Genomic DNA, 16,432 nt, shown 5'->3' with positions numbered 1-16,432 from the left:
CGTTTTTTGGCAGGATAGGAAAGGAAAATGTGGTGGAGGAGTACTGGTTATGATAAGTGATGTAAGTCTTACATCACAGTGAAGAGTGGAAGCTTTGGAAGGCAGTGACACTAACGGTTTTGAAAGCATATGGTGTGAGATAGAAGTGGCCATGACAGGATATTTAATGGGATGTTACTATAAACCAGGGAGCACAGAGGGTGGGAAGCAGGAGATGTTTAGGCAGCTGAGCTTGGCAAGTGCAAGAAGAACAACTGTTATGGGAGATTTTAACTACAGTAGTATAAGCTGGGAAGAGGAAAATGCATGTAGTAATAAGGGGATGGAATTTCTAGAATTATTTAAGGACAAATGTCTTAGGCAACATGTAATAGAGGGAACAAGAGTTTTGGATTTGGTCATAGCGTCAAAAGAGCTGATAATAAGTAAGATGACATCTCTCCCACCAGTGGAGAGAGTGACCATGTGGTTTTGACTTGGAAGATGAATAGACATACAAGTGTATCAAAGAAAAGGGAACGTATGTGGAATTATGAGGCAGGTGATTATAATAGTCTTAGGTATCAACTAGGGGTAGTTCAATGGAGGACAGAATTGAATGGCCAGGATATTGTTAGTGCTTGGGAAATTGTGAAAGGATATATGTTCGCAACAATAGTAAGCTGTATTCCACGAATGAAGAAGAGGACACAATTTGGTGTAAAGTGGATGACAAACAATATCAAACAGGAACTGCAGTTGAAAAAGAGATTATGGAAGAGATATATAAGGAGAAAGGTAGAGGGCAGATACCAGAAGAATATGAGATGCGGGCCAGGAGAGTGACCGGTATGGTGAGGAAGGCGAAACTGGAATATGAGAAGAGATTGGCACTAAAATCCAAAGAAAATCCTAGGGAATTTTTTAGCTATGTTGCCAGTAAGAGGAGAAATGATTGTGGAAGAATGACATTGCGGGATAAAAATGGGAATAGAGTGACTGATGCAGAGGATATGGTGGAGTTGTTCAATGAGCACTTTATTGGAGTATTTCATCCTGGAGAAGAAGGTTTTAATACTAGAGGGATAGGGCAGGTTCAGGGTTTAGAGGTGCAAGAGGAGTGTGTTCCAAATATTGAGTACTCTGGATACCAGTAAAGCTGTGGGACTGCATGGTATTTCACCATGGGTTTTGAGAGAATGTGCTAAAGAACTGACAGCTCCGTTGACCTGGCTCTTCAATAAAAGTCTGGCTGTGAGGAAAGGTACCCAAGGAATGGAAGGAAGGTAAGATAGTGCTGCTGCACAAGGGTGGTAGCAGACTGGAAATGTATAATTATAGGCCAGTTTGTGTCACCAGTAGTTGTTAAGGTCTTGGAGAAATTAGTGAGGGACTATATACAGTGTTTGGCAGATGAGGATAATGTTATTTGTGAGAATCAACATGGATTTGTTAAGAGGCGCTCTTGCTTTAGTAATATGATTGCCTGTTATAATAAAGTGACATGAGCAGTTGATGAGGGAAAGGCATATACTGCCATTCTTTTAGATTTTGCAAAGGTGTTTGACAGGGTGCCACATGATAAGCTGATATTTAAGTTGCAGCACATGGGTTTAGATGGGTTAGTCATTTGGATTCAGGATTTGCTGTCTGATAGGTAAGAGAGTTGTGTATGGTGGATATTCAGTGTAAGGTGGATAAACAACTGAATATCAAGGGGATATTCAGTTGTTTGCAGATGATGTAAAGCTGGGAAGGGTTATCAGTAATAGTGCAGATGTGGCAGCCCTGCAAGAGGATTTGAATAAACTAGACAGATGGGCAAATGAATGGGTGGGGGGGTGTCGGTTTAATGCAGCAAAATGTAAAGTCTTGAAGTTTGGGAACCATCAATGGGAGGATGCATACTCGATTGGAGGAGCTATACTGGAGGAAGTAGGGGAGACGAGATCTGGGGGTGATGATTGATAGAAAACTGAAATTCAGGCATATTGCAAAGGTGGTAAAGGTAACCCAGAGGATTCCTGCAATACTAAGAAGGATGCTGACCTGCAGAGATAAGAGTTATCATTCTGTTGTAATAAGACCCTGATTAGACCACACTTAGACTATTGTTCTCAGGTTTGGTTCCCAGGATTTGAAGGGGGGGGGATAAATTAACTGTGGAAAGGGTACAGAGGCAGATGACAAAGATGGTTTCAGGACTGTACAATGTAAGTTACGAGGATCGACTGAGGGAATGTGGACTGCAGAGTTTGGTGAATAGAAGGAGAGGTGATATAATCAAGACTTTTAAACTATTGAGAGGAAGTTACAGAGTAGACATTGGGGAGTCCTTTTGCTCGGTCGAACAGTGTAAAGGAGTGATGACAAGGGGCCATCCCTGGAAGTTACGAAAGGAGGCTGTGAGCGAGGGGATGAGGAGTGGTTTCTTTGCATGAAGGGTGGTTGAACTGTGGAATGCATTGCCTGAGAGAGTGGTTAGAGCAGGAACGTTCAGTGGGTTCAAGGAGTGGTATGATAAACTTTGTATTTCCTAAAAACGACCTCCCACGATGAGTCTTTTGACTCCATGGAGACCTGAATAATAATAAGTTTACGATGCAGTGCAGTCTTCAAACATCCAGAAAAGGGGGGGGGGTAATCCTGGTAATTTCACACTACTTTGGCCTCTGCATTTGCCAGAAAGGTGGTTCTGGATGGTCTGTCCAGATTAGAGTGCCTGGTAGGCTTGCCTGCAGAGGTCCTCAGTGTTTCAGTAAATCCACTTTCCCATGGTTGGGGATAGGGGCTATATATGCACCTATATAGTAATGGATGCTATATAGGTGCCTATATTGCATCCATGGTAGCTTGGCATTCTATTCCTGAGTGCATCCATTGCTCACTGGGGAGTGGGCGTCCATGTGATGCCCACTCTCTGGTATGTGTGATTTTGTGTGTGTGTGGGGGGGGGGCTACTCTGGTGTTGGATTGAGCTCCCATTGAGTAATTTTCGTCCTCAAGCTTATCAGGGATCCTCTACAAGTCCCAACCATATCCATAAACCATTAAAACATCAATTGAAAACAAAATAAAGAAAGAAAAATGCACGAAAGACAGTGAAGAAGTATGCCAGCCTTCTTAATACTGCACTTGGCCGAAGAACATCCACTAGAGAAAATATCACTCTCCTTCATCTAGAATGGTTTGGAAGGGTTGGTAGGATCTCAAAAATCAATAAAGAAACTCCATTCAGAGGATTCTCTCATAGAAACAACAATGCCGACACAATTGGAGCATCTGCTTTGTGCATCGTTCATCAGAAAATACCAGTCATGGTTATTCCCACAAAAATCTTGAACTGTTCTCAAGGAGTAATGTCAGAATGGGACCTCCTCGATATCCCAGGTGAAGAGATCTGCTCCAAACGAAAGATCAGTGAGTGACAACCATGACAATATGTATATACAGGAATGGTCATCTTGTTCCTACTAGAAATGTCGTCGTCATCATCAAATTCCTGACATGTACCCTCAAGAGATGTACAGGATATGATAGTACTACATGAAAAATCTACATCATTACTAATTTCCTATCTACAATTTTCCTCCAAATCAGTCTGTTACTTGTCAAGACTCCAACATTATCAGATCTTATATTTCTATCATCTAAGGCACTTTGTACAGTATCAATCCACCTATATCTTGGTCTTCCTCTGGGTCGTTTTGCTGCCAACCTGGCAGAGAACACTTGTTTAGCTAATCTTTTCTCGCCCATTCTGTTTAAGTGACCATACCACCTGAGATTAGCTCTGCTAACGCATTCCTGGATGCTGACAATGTCAAGTTCTTTCTTAATATCTTCGTTTTTAATATGATATTGTTATTGATGCCATCTGTTCACACCTCTAATCTTTCTCATGACTCTCATATCTGCGGTCTCTAGTCTTTGGACAAGTGTTTTACTTCTGACCCAGTTCTCAGATCCATAAGCTAAAACTGGTTTAAACACTGTCTTGTATAAAGCTAATTTAGTGTTCCGACTAATTTCTCTCTTATTCCATATGAATTTATTCAATTGGCTGCCTACCATACCAGATTTGTTGATTCTGTTGTCTATTTCCATATTTAATTTACCATCTTCAGTAAAAATCGTGCCTAAGTAGCTGAAATGTTTTACTTGTTCCACGTTCACAACACAGTTGACATTTTCAACAATTCTACCTATTTTCATTGTCTTTGTCTTTTTAATGCTGACTTTCATACCATATCTATTACAACAGTTATTCAATTTAGTCAGGGAATCTTGCAAACTTGTAGCAGATTTATTTAGAAGTATAACATTTTTTATTAGCCAGGAACTTTTGATATGCTTTCTTCTTTTCCTTTACTGCCTCTTTAACTTCCTGTGTCCACCATGTAGTTCTGATTTTTCTATCCTTGCAGACAACCTCACCATATGCCTTTCTGGCTGAATCAATCAGGGTTTTCTTCGAGGCTTGCCACTGAATCTCCAGGGTTTGGTTCCTGTTCTCAAACTCTTTCATTTTTTCTTCAATAATCTTTGTATATTTTAGTCTACAGTTCACATCTGAGAGCTGCTCAACTTTTATTCGCTGTAAAACTTTCTTACATATTATTCTTTTCAATATGAAATTCAATTTTCTCCTGCTCAAGACTAAATAGTGATCGCTTCCAATTTCAAATCCTCTGTACACTCTCAGAAATGTCATCCTTTCAAAACATCTAAACCACCATCTCTGAAAATGAAATATCAAAACTGCTCAGTTGAGTTCTACATTCCCAGACCTTTTCACCACTTTAACTGTCAAATGTATAGTCATTCTCAAACTGCCTGTCATGACTATCATCTGTGCTTGAAGTGGCAAATCAGGTGAACAGGATGATAAGAATAAACCACCCAGTTGCCCTAATGAACATGTCAAAGGTGGAAGGATAAAAAAGAGATCCAAAAATAAAAACTGAGCAGTTTCATCCCACACCAGAATGTGAAGAGGCTGTATACCACAAATGTTGCAACATCTAGTGGTAAACCTCTTATGCTGAGAAAGCAGCTGTAAAGAAAATGTCAGTAGGGATATTAGCATATATGTTGAACCTGCCTTCTCATGTCTACAAACATGCCAGAACTGTATGATTGCTTGCCATCTCTCTAGAGCACATAAAAGAGAAAAATCAGTATGGACTCATTCCTGAGGACATGCCAATGGTCCAACTAATAATGGAATGTGCACCACAGAGGATCAAAAACATACTTCCAGATCCTTTAATGGATGGCCCATCAATAGATATCTCCATTCCCCACAAGATGATAAAACACTAAGTATACCAATTTCCCTACGAGTCCAATTCATGACATCTTTGATATTTTTCCTGATGACAAAATTGACACTGGCCATCCATGATTCTCCAGAAAGAAAAAATCCAAGGCTGATGAAAACAATTTTTAATTGGTATTGCCATGGATTCCATCAAACATTAATGGCATCAAGGCTGTCTTTTTTCTCATCATCATCAAAACTTTCTTTTTCTTAAAGGAAGCATGCTTGAAACCCAGTGATGATTTAGCATTACAAAATGCAGCCATTATTCATAAGGACAGGTCTGGGAATGGACCTGCACGTGAGGAAGTGGCCATCCTACTCTCAGTTGGATCCCTTATAATAGTATGTTGCATCTATTTATGTTCTGCTGCAGATATTCCTTAGAATGATGTTCGTTACATTGTATTTCAGTTCGTCATCAAATTCCTGACATTTACCTTCAAGGGTGTACAGGATATGATAGTACATGAAAAATTTACATCATTACTAACTTCCTACCTACAATTTTCCACCAAATCAACCTGTTAGCTGTCAAAGCTACAACATTGTCAGATCTTATATTTCCATCTTCTAAGGCACTTTTTACCATATCAATCCACCTATATCTTGGCCTTCCTCTCAGTCTTTTTCCTGCCATCCTAGCAGAGAACACCTTTTTTGCTAAGCTTTCCTCTCCCATTCTGTTTAGTGACCATACCACCTGAGATTAGATCTGCTAACACGTTCCTGGATGCTAACAATGTCAAGTTCTTTCCTGATATCCTCGTTTTTAATATGATATTGCCATTGCCATCTGTTCACGCCCCTAATCTTTCTCAGGACTCATATCTGCAGTCTCTAGTCTTTGGTCAAGTGTTTTAATTCTTCCGACCACAATATTAAATTTATTGCAGTTACCATCATATTTTCTCTTAATGGGGAATGGACACTGAGGTAGTGACCGAACTAACATTAAATGAAGAGTTGAGTGTAAGCTCAACAACAGTAACCTCTCTCTCCTGAACACAAGAAGCAATACCTTCTTCATTATGTCTTTCTTATGCCTGTCCAAACATTCACTGACATCGACTTAACTGTCTGCTCACCTTCCCTCTTCCAACTATTCAAGTGGGCAACTGAAGACAGCTAATATTCTAGTGACATTTCCCTGTGATATTCACCTTTTTGCATGGGCAACCCTGTAGTACATCATGAATATCACAATAAAAAATTGAACTACTTCTCTACTTCAGAATTCATTTCTGAAGCAGTCAGCTCATCTCCTGTGAGTAATATAGTGAACCATGTGATAGTGTATTACTCAAGCTGAAACAACTACAATTTCCTAAAACATTTATTTGGTTTCTGCATTTCCCCAAGCCATGGTGAAATGATGATTGTATAGCAGCTAAGAAAGCTCAGAAAGAATGGAGGATCTTCCACGGATACCCTACCACAACAAACCTAATTTCTTTAAAACTTGCTTGAACCCAAGCAAGATACCTTTGTTATCAGAGCCAGAAGGAATTTTGGATCCAACTTACACCTCCTATAACAAGGACAGAAAATCATGGGATAAAATTCAGAAAATGATAAGCAGATCACTCGCCCACCAGTTCTCCATCCTTGAATGTGATGGATGCACAGTTGCTTTCAACACACTTGAAGAGATTTATGCTAAAATATCAATAGCTTCTTATCCTCCTCCCTTGAGTTCCTTAACCAAAACAAAGCAGAAAAACAACAAATTCTGTTGGTTGCTATAGTACTTTTTGGGCACTACAGCAGCTTTTCATGAAAGAAGAAACAAAAGCTGCTTTGCCTTGCTTAAATGTCACCCAGCTGCTCTATTGAACTAGAGAATTTCCAGTGTGAGATGGTCAGCTTTCTGCCAACTGCTGCACCTTTTCAACAGAATTTTCTTTGAGAATGTGTTTCCAGATACTTGTAAAAGACTTTTACTTAAATATAAAGAGCCAGTAGGCTTCATTTCGGTGATATAAACATTATTTAAATTAAGGGGATATTAAATCCCACATTGTTTTAAAACCAAATAAGAAACCCAAAGATTGGAATCAGAGAGTTTCATGCCGAATATAGTAAACTATTAAAGTATTGGCGATTACTAGCATGAGCTAATGCAAGTAGTCCTAGCATAGTACAATCTCGGACAACTCGCAGCAAAGGTGGTAAAGTTCTGATCACTATTCTTGGTCTTTTCCATAATTTAAAAACACATTTCCTAGGAAATGTATGCTGTTATTACATTATGGTGGGAGGTCACTACCCAGACCGGTTTCAGCCTTTATTGAGGCTTATAGCAGAGTATATAAGTTCTTTTCGCTATACCCTTTGGTATTTATTTGGTCTAGCTACTCACTGATGAAGCCTCAATAAAGGCTGAAACTGGTCTGGGTAGTGCTATTAATGATAGAGAAAGACATAACTCTTTCTCTATCATCAATAGTGCTCCCCCCTCCCTTTTTTATCCCTTCTATCCTCACGAAACATATCATACCCTTCCATCTCTATTCCTGTCAGGATGTCATCCTCATCTAACCATGTCTCACTTATTCCGACAATCTTTGGGTGAACAGACGCAATTAGTGCAACCATTTCATCTGCCTTGTTTCTTATACTTTTAGCATTGGTATACAAGCACAACAGCTCATTTCTGGATCTATAGCTAGTTCCACTGATACCACTCACTCGATGTGATGAGAATGGAAATCTTTCACAAAAGCAGCATGGGGTTGTTAAGTGGAGATCTAGTTTTTAGTAAATACATTGCATGTAGTTACTTTATAATAGGGTGACTAGTGTATTGAATAGAGTAGATTCTTATATCATGATTTGTCTAGAATTTGCTTAAAACATTTACAGGGAAGGTTAACTGATAGGAACTAGTGAGTTGTAGTGGGGGGAACAGGTGCAGTGTTCTGAAAAAGGTAGGTGACAAATGGGATCCCACAGGGTTCTGTTCTCTGAAACCACTGTCTGTTGTGTAATTTAGATATTAATAATATAGATCAGGGCGTGAGAGGAAATGTTCAGTTTACTGATGATGCTAAATTAAGAATAACAATATTAGGAAGTTCTGATGTGATGTTATTTCAGTGTTGCTGTGTAAAGTTATGCACTTTGGTTGGAGAATATGGAATGAGGTTAATCATATTGGAGAAACTTTGCTTCACGAGGTATAGTAGGCAAGGGATCTTGGTAGAAAGGAACTAAAGTTTGACTACAATTCCTTTGACTCATATCATGCAAGCCATGAGGGTTACCCAGAAAATTGCTGCTATAATGTGAAGAACCCAAGTGCAGATAAGGAGAAGATAGTTCCGCTTGTAAAATGCACTAATTAGGCCTCGTTTGGATTTCTGTGCACAGATCTGGTCATCTCGCTATAGTGGTGATAAGAAAACATTGGAGAGAGTGCAGAGGTCAGTGATGCAGAAGGTAGTGGAAATATGTGTGGAATGGGAGGGATGTGGTAGACCCCATTTAACATGGATGTCCCCTTAAAAATAATCTCAAACTGGAGGTTTTTTGGGACATTTGCAACATTTGGGTTGTTGATGTCTCCAGTTTGAGACATCAACAAATAACTAAGTCTGTCACAGGATTAGAATGCTGAGTATAGGTGCAGATTAAAGGGAGATCTGTAGAGCTAGGTAGACAGGAGGAGAGGTGACATGATTAAGAAGTATTTGTTTGTATAAGCCGTGAGAGAAACCTATCAGATAGATACATGGAAATTATTGCATAGGGTAATGGCAAAAGAGGTCATTTCTAGAAACTGTATAATGGTCATGTTTGTAAGGAGGTGAAAAGATTTTTTGAATGACAGGTGGTGAGTGAGTGAATTGCATTACTGGAGTGGGTGGTGAATGTTCCAACTTTGAATGTCTTTGCGGCAAGGTATGATAATTCTTTGTCTCTGAATGTTCTACTTCCTGAGGCTTGAAGTAGTCCTGATTTCTTAGATTGTTTAAGTACTCCCCTCTCCCCAAGAGTTTTAGTACAACGAGTAAAATGGAGAGGGATAGGAAGATTCCTTCTCTCAGTTCTTTAAGGCCTCAAAATTTGGAATATAAGATATTTTATAAGAATATCAACATGGATTGAAATGGATAGTTGGAGAATTTCTCCATAATTACACTAAAATGAAGGATTGTAAAGGGGGAAGGGGAGCTAAAAAGTATTATACTCCAACCACTTCTGTAAGTTTGTCATTCAGCCAATTTTAGATGTACAGGAAAACCTTGCTTAATGCAATTAATTAATCCATCAATTAATGTGTGCAGAAAAAAATACAATATAAACTATATTAGAGGATAAAATCATTTTAAATTTTTATTTAATGTCTAAACATTTGCTTGAGCTACTTTTTTACAAAACAAATTAAGTAAAGATGTTTGAATCATACTCAACTTTTTCATCTTATCATGCAATATGTGAGAGCACTGGCAATCGCTTTACAAGATTTCAGCGGGCTTCAAAGCTTCGTTTCATATCAGGATTAGCATCAAACAAAATTTCCTTAGAATGCTCCTTGTGATTGAAAACTAGCTCAAGTTCTTTTGCAGTCAGCTTCTTAGTCATAACATTCTGTTCTTCTAGTTGAAGGAGATCATACTCGCTTAAAAATGTTCTGAATGGGAATCGAGCAAGTTTCTCACATCTTCATTTTCCAGTTCATTAAATCCAAGTTCTTTTCCAATTGTGCCGATTTCTTCAATAATGTTAGATCTTGTGCACAATAAACTAACATAGGCTTGAGTTTAAAGTCGCCTTCTGCATTGCCTCCTAATAAAAGTGGAAGATGATCTTTAAATACTTTGTATCCTGGTTGACATACTTCAGTTTTAGCTATGAAAGTTTTTGTTAACATACACTTTCAAAAGAGACCAATTTCATCGAAGTTGAATATTTGCCAATCATCATAACCTTCCTGAATTATCCTTTGCAATTCTTCAGGAAACTTGGAAGCAGAATCTTTATTAGTACTAGCAGATTCCCCAGTTATGCAAGCCAGTTCGATTTTTAAAATGGTCAAAAATCATCCTAAACTCGCAGTAAAGCTTTCACGTTCCTCTTGAAATTTGGTCTCTTTCAATGAGGTAAAAATATTGAGAACTTTTGCCTGAATATTCCCTGTACTAAGAAGTATTCTTTTTTGGTTATAATCCTCAATCCAGAGTGATAGAAGATGCTCCATCTCGATCATTAAATGGCTTCTATTTCGGGTGATCTGCATGCTTAAAGAAGCAGTAGCAACTTTTCCTTGTTCTTTGTATTCTTTGCTCTTATTTAATATAGTCCAAACTGTAGACTTGCTGTTTCCCAGGTCACACAATCATTGTATTACTAGTGCCACTTTCATCTCTTAATGACTTCTAGCTTACAGTACAACAAGCGGATTGGCGATAAAAAAATTTTGCATAACGTAAAAAAAATCATGTTAACTAATTAATCACTCACTTAAATTGGGAAATAGTATCATTTCACTCAACCATTCTAACTGATTATCGCGCATATAGAATTTGCATTAAGCAAGGTTTTCCTGTATTTGATTCATCTAAAAAAAATCTCCTAAAAAAACATCATGTTAAAAAAAAAAGTAAACAGAATTTTATATCTTCAAGAATACTGTGATACTATATAATTAAGTTTACTACTAACTTCTGTCAACAGTTTTCTTTTGAAATACTTTCTAAGATCTCCAGTACTCTTTAGCTCTTACATTTCAGTCTTCTAAGGCACTGCTAATTGTATCAATCCCTTTTGATCTGATTTTTTATTTTTTTAACTCTATATCATCCTAATATTAAACACTTATTTTGCTAATCTTTTAATATAGACAAACTGACCAGAGAATATGTACAATTAAGATGTAATATGCTTTCCCCATGGCACACTCTTAATTTCTTTGGTCATAATTGCAATCAAACCAATCTCTGCTATTTGTCTTAAGTTAAAAAAAAAAAAGTACTGGCTACCATTTCCCTCTACAATTTTTCTTATTCTTTCTCAAATGTACTTGAGAACAGTCTGTTATCTGTCATATTTTAATTTAATTTAATTAGTTTTAATTTCAGCCCATTAGGTTTAATCCATGAACATGCAACTGCTTTTTGAATTCATTTCCTATTGTTGTTCGATAATTGTACTAATGATGTCTTATAATACATAAGACGAAATATTTACATGATAAAGAAGTTATTTACTGTGCAATATATCTTAACCTAGAACATTTCACTAGAGAAATTCCGTGGTAATTCAGTTTTATTTCCCTTTTTATATATATGGATACTATAAGAATTCTGTCCAGTAATTTGGAATTCTTATGCTGTGTAGTGGAAGATGATTATAGAATTATTCTATAGTTATCAACCTTTGAATAACTATAGAATAACACGTATGCCCACAGTAAATAACTTCTTTATTATGTATCACTTCACATCACTTGCCTTGGTATTTCATCTTATGTATCATAAGACATCAGTAGTACAATTATCAAACAACAATACGAAATGAATTCAAAAAACATGTTTAATTTGAGATTAACTGCTAAGCTGCTACATAGATCCTTATATAAACATGAAGTTTTTATAAATAAAGTGCTTGAATCCTTACTTCATAGAACTAATCTTAATTGGAATGACTGTCTCACTATTCCAAAAGTTTGGGAAATTGTTATCCTCAATCGTATTAAATAAATTTATCTATTATATTTTAATTTAATTTAATTAGTTTTAATTTCAGCCCATTAGGTTTAACCCAGGAACACTCGATTGTGTACATAGAGGGATTCCAATTTAAGCATGCATGCTACTGTTTTTTTGAATTCAATTCCTGTGGTTGTTCAATAATTGTACTGATGATGTCTTATGATACATAAGACAAAATATTTACATAAAATAAAAAGTTATTTACTGTGGCATATGTGTTATTCTATAATTATAGACTCCATAAGTTTCACTGTATAAGAAAAACTACTGAATATAGATGGTAGGAAGCTGAGAGAAGCAGAAGTAGTAGTTTAATTACTGAGTGGGTGTGCAGTGGTATATCAAAGTGGAGATAATGCACTGACTAAAATGACAGCGATCAGTTTGAGAATAGAAGTAGATGAAGTAGAAGTGTTTAGGATATTAAAGCTCATTATGAATACAGCCTGTGTTTTTTGCTAGAAAATGTAAGAGAAATGGGCACGATTCCATTATTAAATTAGGCTCCAAGAAAGATGTAGCAAATGATACCAGTCAAGATCTCATTAATAATGATTAAGATATTTCAAAAGTTAATTAAGAATGGAATTTAGGAATGTGTGGATAAGAATTTGTTATGCTGTAGAAGGACTGCATGACAATGTAGGACTGGGAAAAAAAAAAAAAAAAGGTGAGTATAAGTTGTATATACTCACTTTCTACAATAGTGATAGTTGAATTCTGCTGCTTGACTGCAAAGTAAATGGGGATTAATATGAAGCTGGTGACTTGGATAAGAATTAATTAATTAAAAGAAACACACGTATTAACCACAGTGAAATTATTTAATTGTAAATATCTCATCCTAAGTATCTTAGGACATCATCAGTACAGTAGTTTTAAACAATAATAGGAATAACACAGTTAGGGTGCATGATTACAATAGCATCTCATTAAACGTGCATAACGTGCTACAGAAAAAAAAAAAATTATTTAACACAATTTTGTATGACAATTTCCCATACTTTACATGTATACTGGTATACGTGGATACACATGAACTTTCTTTGTATACGTGTGTTTCTTTTAATTATGATCACACCACAGGTTTCGTTATTTAAAAAAAAAAAAAAAAATGGATAAGAATGGCTGACATGGCTATCAGAGAGTGGTATATGATTGAATCAAATCAAGGAGAAGGCAAGTGACCAGTGGTGTGCTAGAAGGTTCTGAGCTTGAGTATATCATAGAAAGTTTATTTTAACAGCTAATGTGTAAAATGTGCACAACCTGTATTTTGGAACTTTGCTTTGTTCTTTTTAAAAATTGCTTGATAATGCTTTTTTTTTTTTCTTTTCTACATTCAGTTAAGCATGAAAAAAATAATTATTTGTTTTTGATTCTCTAGCTTCATATTGTTGAGTTGGGTCCACAGCTACCTGGCAATCTTTCACCAACATTTCATACAGATGCCATCGAATTTAAAGATCTCTGGGGCCAATATGACTTTGCTTCCTCTATACAAGTAAGAACTGATAAAAAAATAAGTTAATATATAATTAATATTTGAGAAAATATATAGCCAAGTTAGCTGGTCTTGGGCATGGACAGCAGGATTTGTTTTCTTGAGTTTATTTATAACATTTGATTTTAAAAATATTTCGCATGACAAAATGGATGTCTGCACCAGTGAAGTATATATTATTGTCCCTTGATATATCTAGTGATATTTCTATTTTATGGTTATAAGCATTGCAGAAAACAAAGGAAATCATTGCAATTATTATTTTTTTCTTCCCTTATATCTAGAAATATTGAGTTACATTTGCATTTATTTTATATACTGGCTGAACATTACTGTGTATCATTTTTATTCTTAAGTGGGGTTGTCAGAAATAAATCTAACTCATAGAAAATCACACTCCTTATTCCTTTCATAAAATAATCAGATACTCTCTCTTTTTTATTATATCATTTCAGAAAAAAATTCAAACTCATCTAATATGATAGTTCTTATAGTTCAGTCTCAAGTAAAGTCTCACGTGGTTTGGAAACATAGATTTTACATAAGTCATCACAGTGCTTTATTCCTCAGATGATTTCCAAAAATAAGGTAAGTCTGGCTAATCTTTCAGGATTATCCAGGCTTTTCTTGGATTTCTTGAAAATAAACTCCAAAAACTAAAGTATCTTTTTTCTTGGGGTTAAACAATAAATAGATGAGAGATCATCAAATTCTTTGAAAGAAATTTCCCTTGCTTATTATTTTGAAATAGATTTTGAAGGTAGTTTTGCTGTATTTCCTGCTAAGTAATATATTTGCTTTGTTTTGCTTGCACCTGTGGAATGCCATAGTGGCAGGGGTGGGGATTTATTCACTATGTTTCATTGCTGTTGGGAGCTTTTCCTCTTGGTTATACTATAAATTAAAGATGCCAAGAAATTATATACTTGGTTTAATCCTTTATCCAAGTGTAAGCAAACAAAGTTTGCACCTGAAGTATTTTCAGAACTGGGGCAACTCGTATATAGAAGCTAATGACGTCACATTGCTTGCCTTGGCATCTCATAATGCAAAACACATTCCCTTGCTCACATGTGGGAGGATTTCACTATGTTTCATTGCTGTTGGGAGTTTTTCCACTTGGTTATACTATAAATTAAAGATACCAAGAAATTATATACTTGGTTTAATCCTTTATCCAAGTGAAAGCAAACAAAGTTTGCACCTGTATATAGAATGACTTCACATCACTTGCCTTAGTATGATTGCAGATATGTATAATGCTATGAATTATGGGATTATACATGTCCGCAAGGATATGTGCTTTGCATTATGGAATACTAAAGCAAGTGATGTGAAGTCATTAGCTTCTGTATACGAGTTTCCCCAGTCCTGAAAATACTTAAGGTGCAAACTTTGTTTGCTTACACTTGAATAAAGGATTAAACCAAGTATATAATGCTAGGAAAGGATTAAAAACTAATTTTAATGCTTCCAATATTTCATCTCAGTTACTGAGACATCTTCAGGGATTACAAATAACTCTTGTACTACACACACACACACACACACACACACACACACACACACACACACACACACACACACACACACACACACACACTCAAATACAACATAATAATAAGTGAAACATATGGGTGACTCTAAAGTCCTATCTAGGTGGTATGCCCTCTATGGGTGTTTGTAGGTGACTTAAGATGTAAAGTGGGACCTCTGATAATTAATGCTTCCCAAATTTTGGGAAGTTTTATGCAACTGTATCAGTTTTATCATAAATGCATATCCTGTCCTTCTGTTAAACTTGCACAATATAGTTTCACTTCTTTAATTTAACAGTACTGCTTTATATCATAGGCATCTATTTAATTCCATGGCTTATCCTCCTGATAGTAGGCATTCCAATAATGCCTCTCTTAATGGAAAATGGAACGAATGGAAATTCCTTCAGTCTTTCCTTGTAACATTCTCTTTTATGCCATGACATTGCTCTAAGCTCCCACCTAAGTTTGTCATAATCATCAACTTTTTAGCTCCACGTAAGCCCTTTCTTGACTGAGAAAGGGCTTACGAACAAGACTGTTTGGTTACTTTTCTTGATTTGGAGGTAGAGTTGCTATTGTAGTTATGGATAGGTCTTTTGATAATTTTACCAGATCCAACACATTCAAACCCCTGGTCCCCTCCATTACCAAGCATATTTAAGAAGTTATATTCTTGTTTTTATCCTTATTTTAACCAAATATAAGAAAACAAAAGTTTACACGTGAAATATCTTCACAACTAACCACTTACATGGAAATTATTTGATCTTGCACCAAGTTTTTTTTTTTTTTTTTTTTAATGAGTGTCTCAGAATGCACAGGATGCTCCGTTTCTTGGGTGTGCATTATAGTGGGAGTCACTACATAGACCTGTGTAGATGCTGAGAGCTATGTTGATAGTGAAGTCAATATTCATTACACAAGTAGCAAAATGGTGTCATCATATGACAGCACTCTGGATTAGAGATAGTTGTATCAAGTTTTTTTTCCCACTAAGTTTGCATGTTATTATTGATAAGAAATAGCATTGTTTCATCCTTATTTTATCCAAGTGCGAGCAGAAAAAAAGCTTGAAATATATATTTGATAAGAGTACTTATAAAGACAACAATTGATTTCAACCCACTGAATAACCTTGCTAAAATTGTATGTGAAAAAATGACTTCAGCCATTAAGATAGTTGTTGGTATCTCCAGTAGTGTTGAGCTTCCACTAACAATGCCCCATTAAAAGTTGAAACTGGTCCGGATAGTGACTCTTACTGTAATGCATGCCAGAGAAGCAGCATGTTACAGGAATGCAGTTCACATAAATTGCTACAAAAACAGAAACTTATGTGAAGTCAGCTATATGTAAGTTATCTGCTTGA

The 16,432-nt window shown here is 36.2% G+C and overlaps 1 protein-coding gene across 3 annotated transcripts in view; it reads left to right on the top strand.

The window, feature by feature from the left end:
* Positions 1-16,432, top strand: part of LOC150110032 (clathrin heavy chain 1-like) — a 244,312-nt gene that overhangs the window by 182,392 nt on the left and 45,488 nt on the right. For all 3 annotated transcript variants that reach the window (XM_090390818.1, XM_090390808.1, XM_090390827.1), the window contains exon 8: positions 13,406-13,522. In XM_090390818.1, the coding sequence (XP_090246944.1) occupies positions 13,406-13,522 (117 nt within the window). The remainder of the gene's footprint in view (positions 1-13,405; positions 13,523-16,432) is intronic.

This window comes from Typopeltis vanoorti, chromosome 1 (genome assembly GCF_054136105.1).
Source record: "Typopeltis vanoorti isolate ZY-2024b chromosome 1, IOZ_Tvanoo_1.0, whole genome shotgun sequence".
In the NCBI taxonomy this organism is placed as follows: domain Eukaryota; kingdom Metazoa; phylum Arthropoda; class Arachnida; order Uropygi; family Thelyphonidae; genus Typopeltis; species Typopeltis vanoorti.
This window is presented reverse-complemented; position numbering and strand designations above follow the sequence as displayed.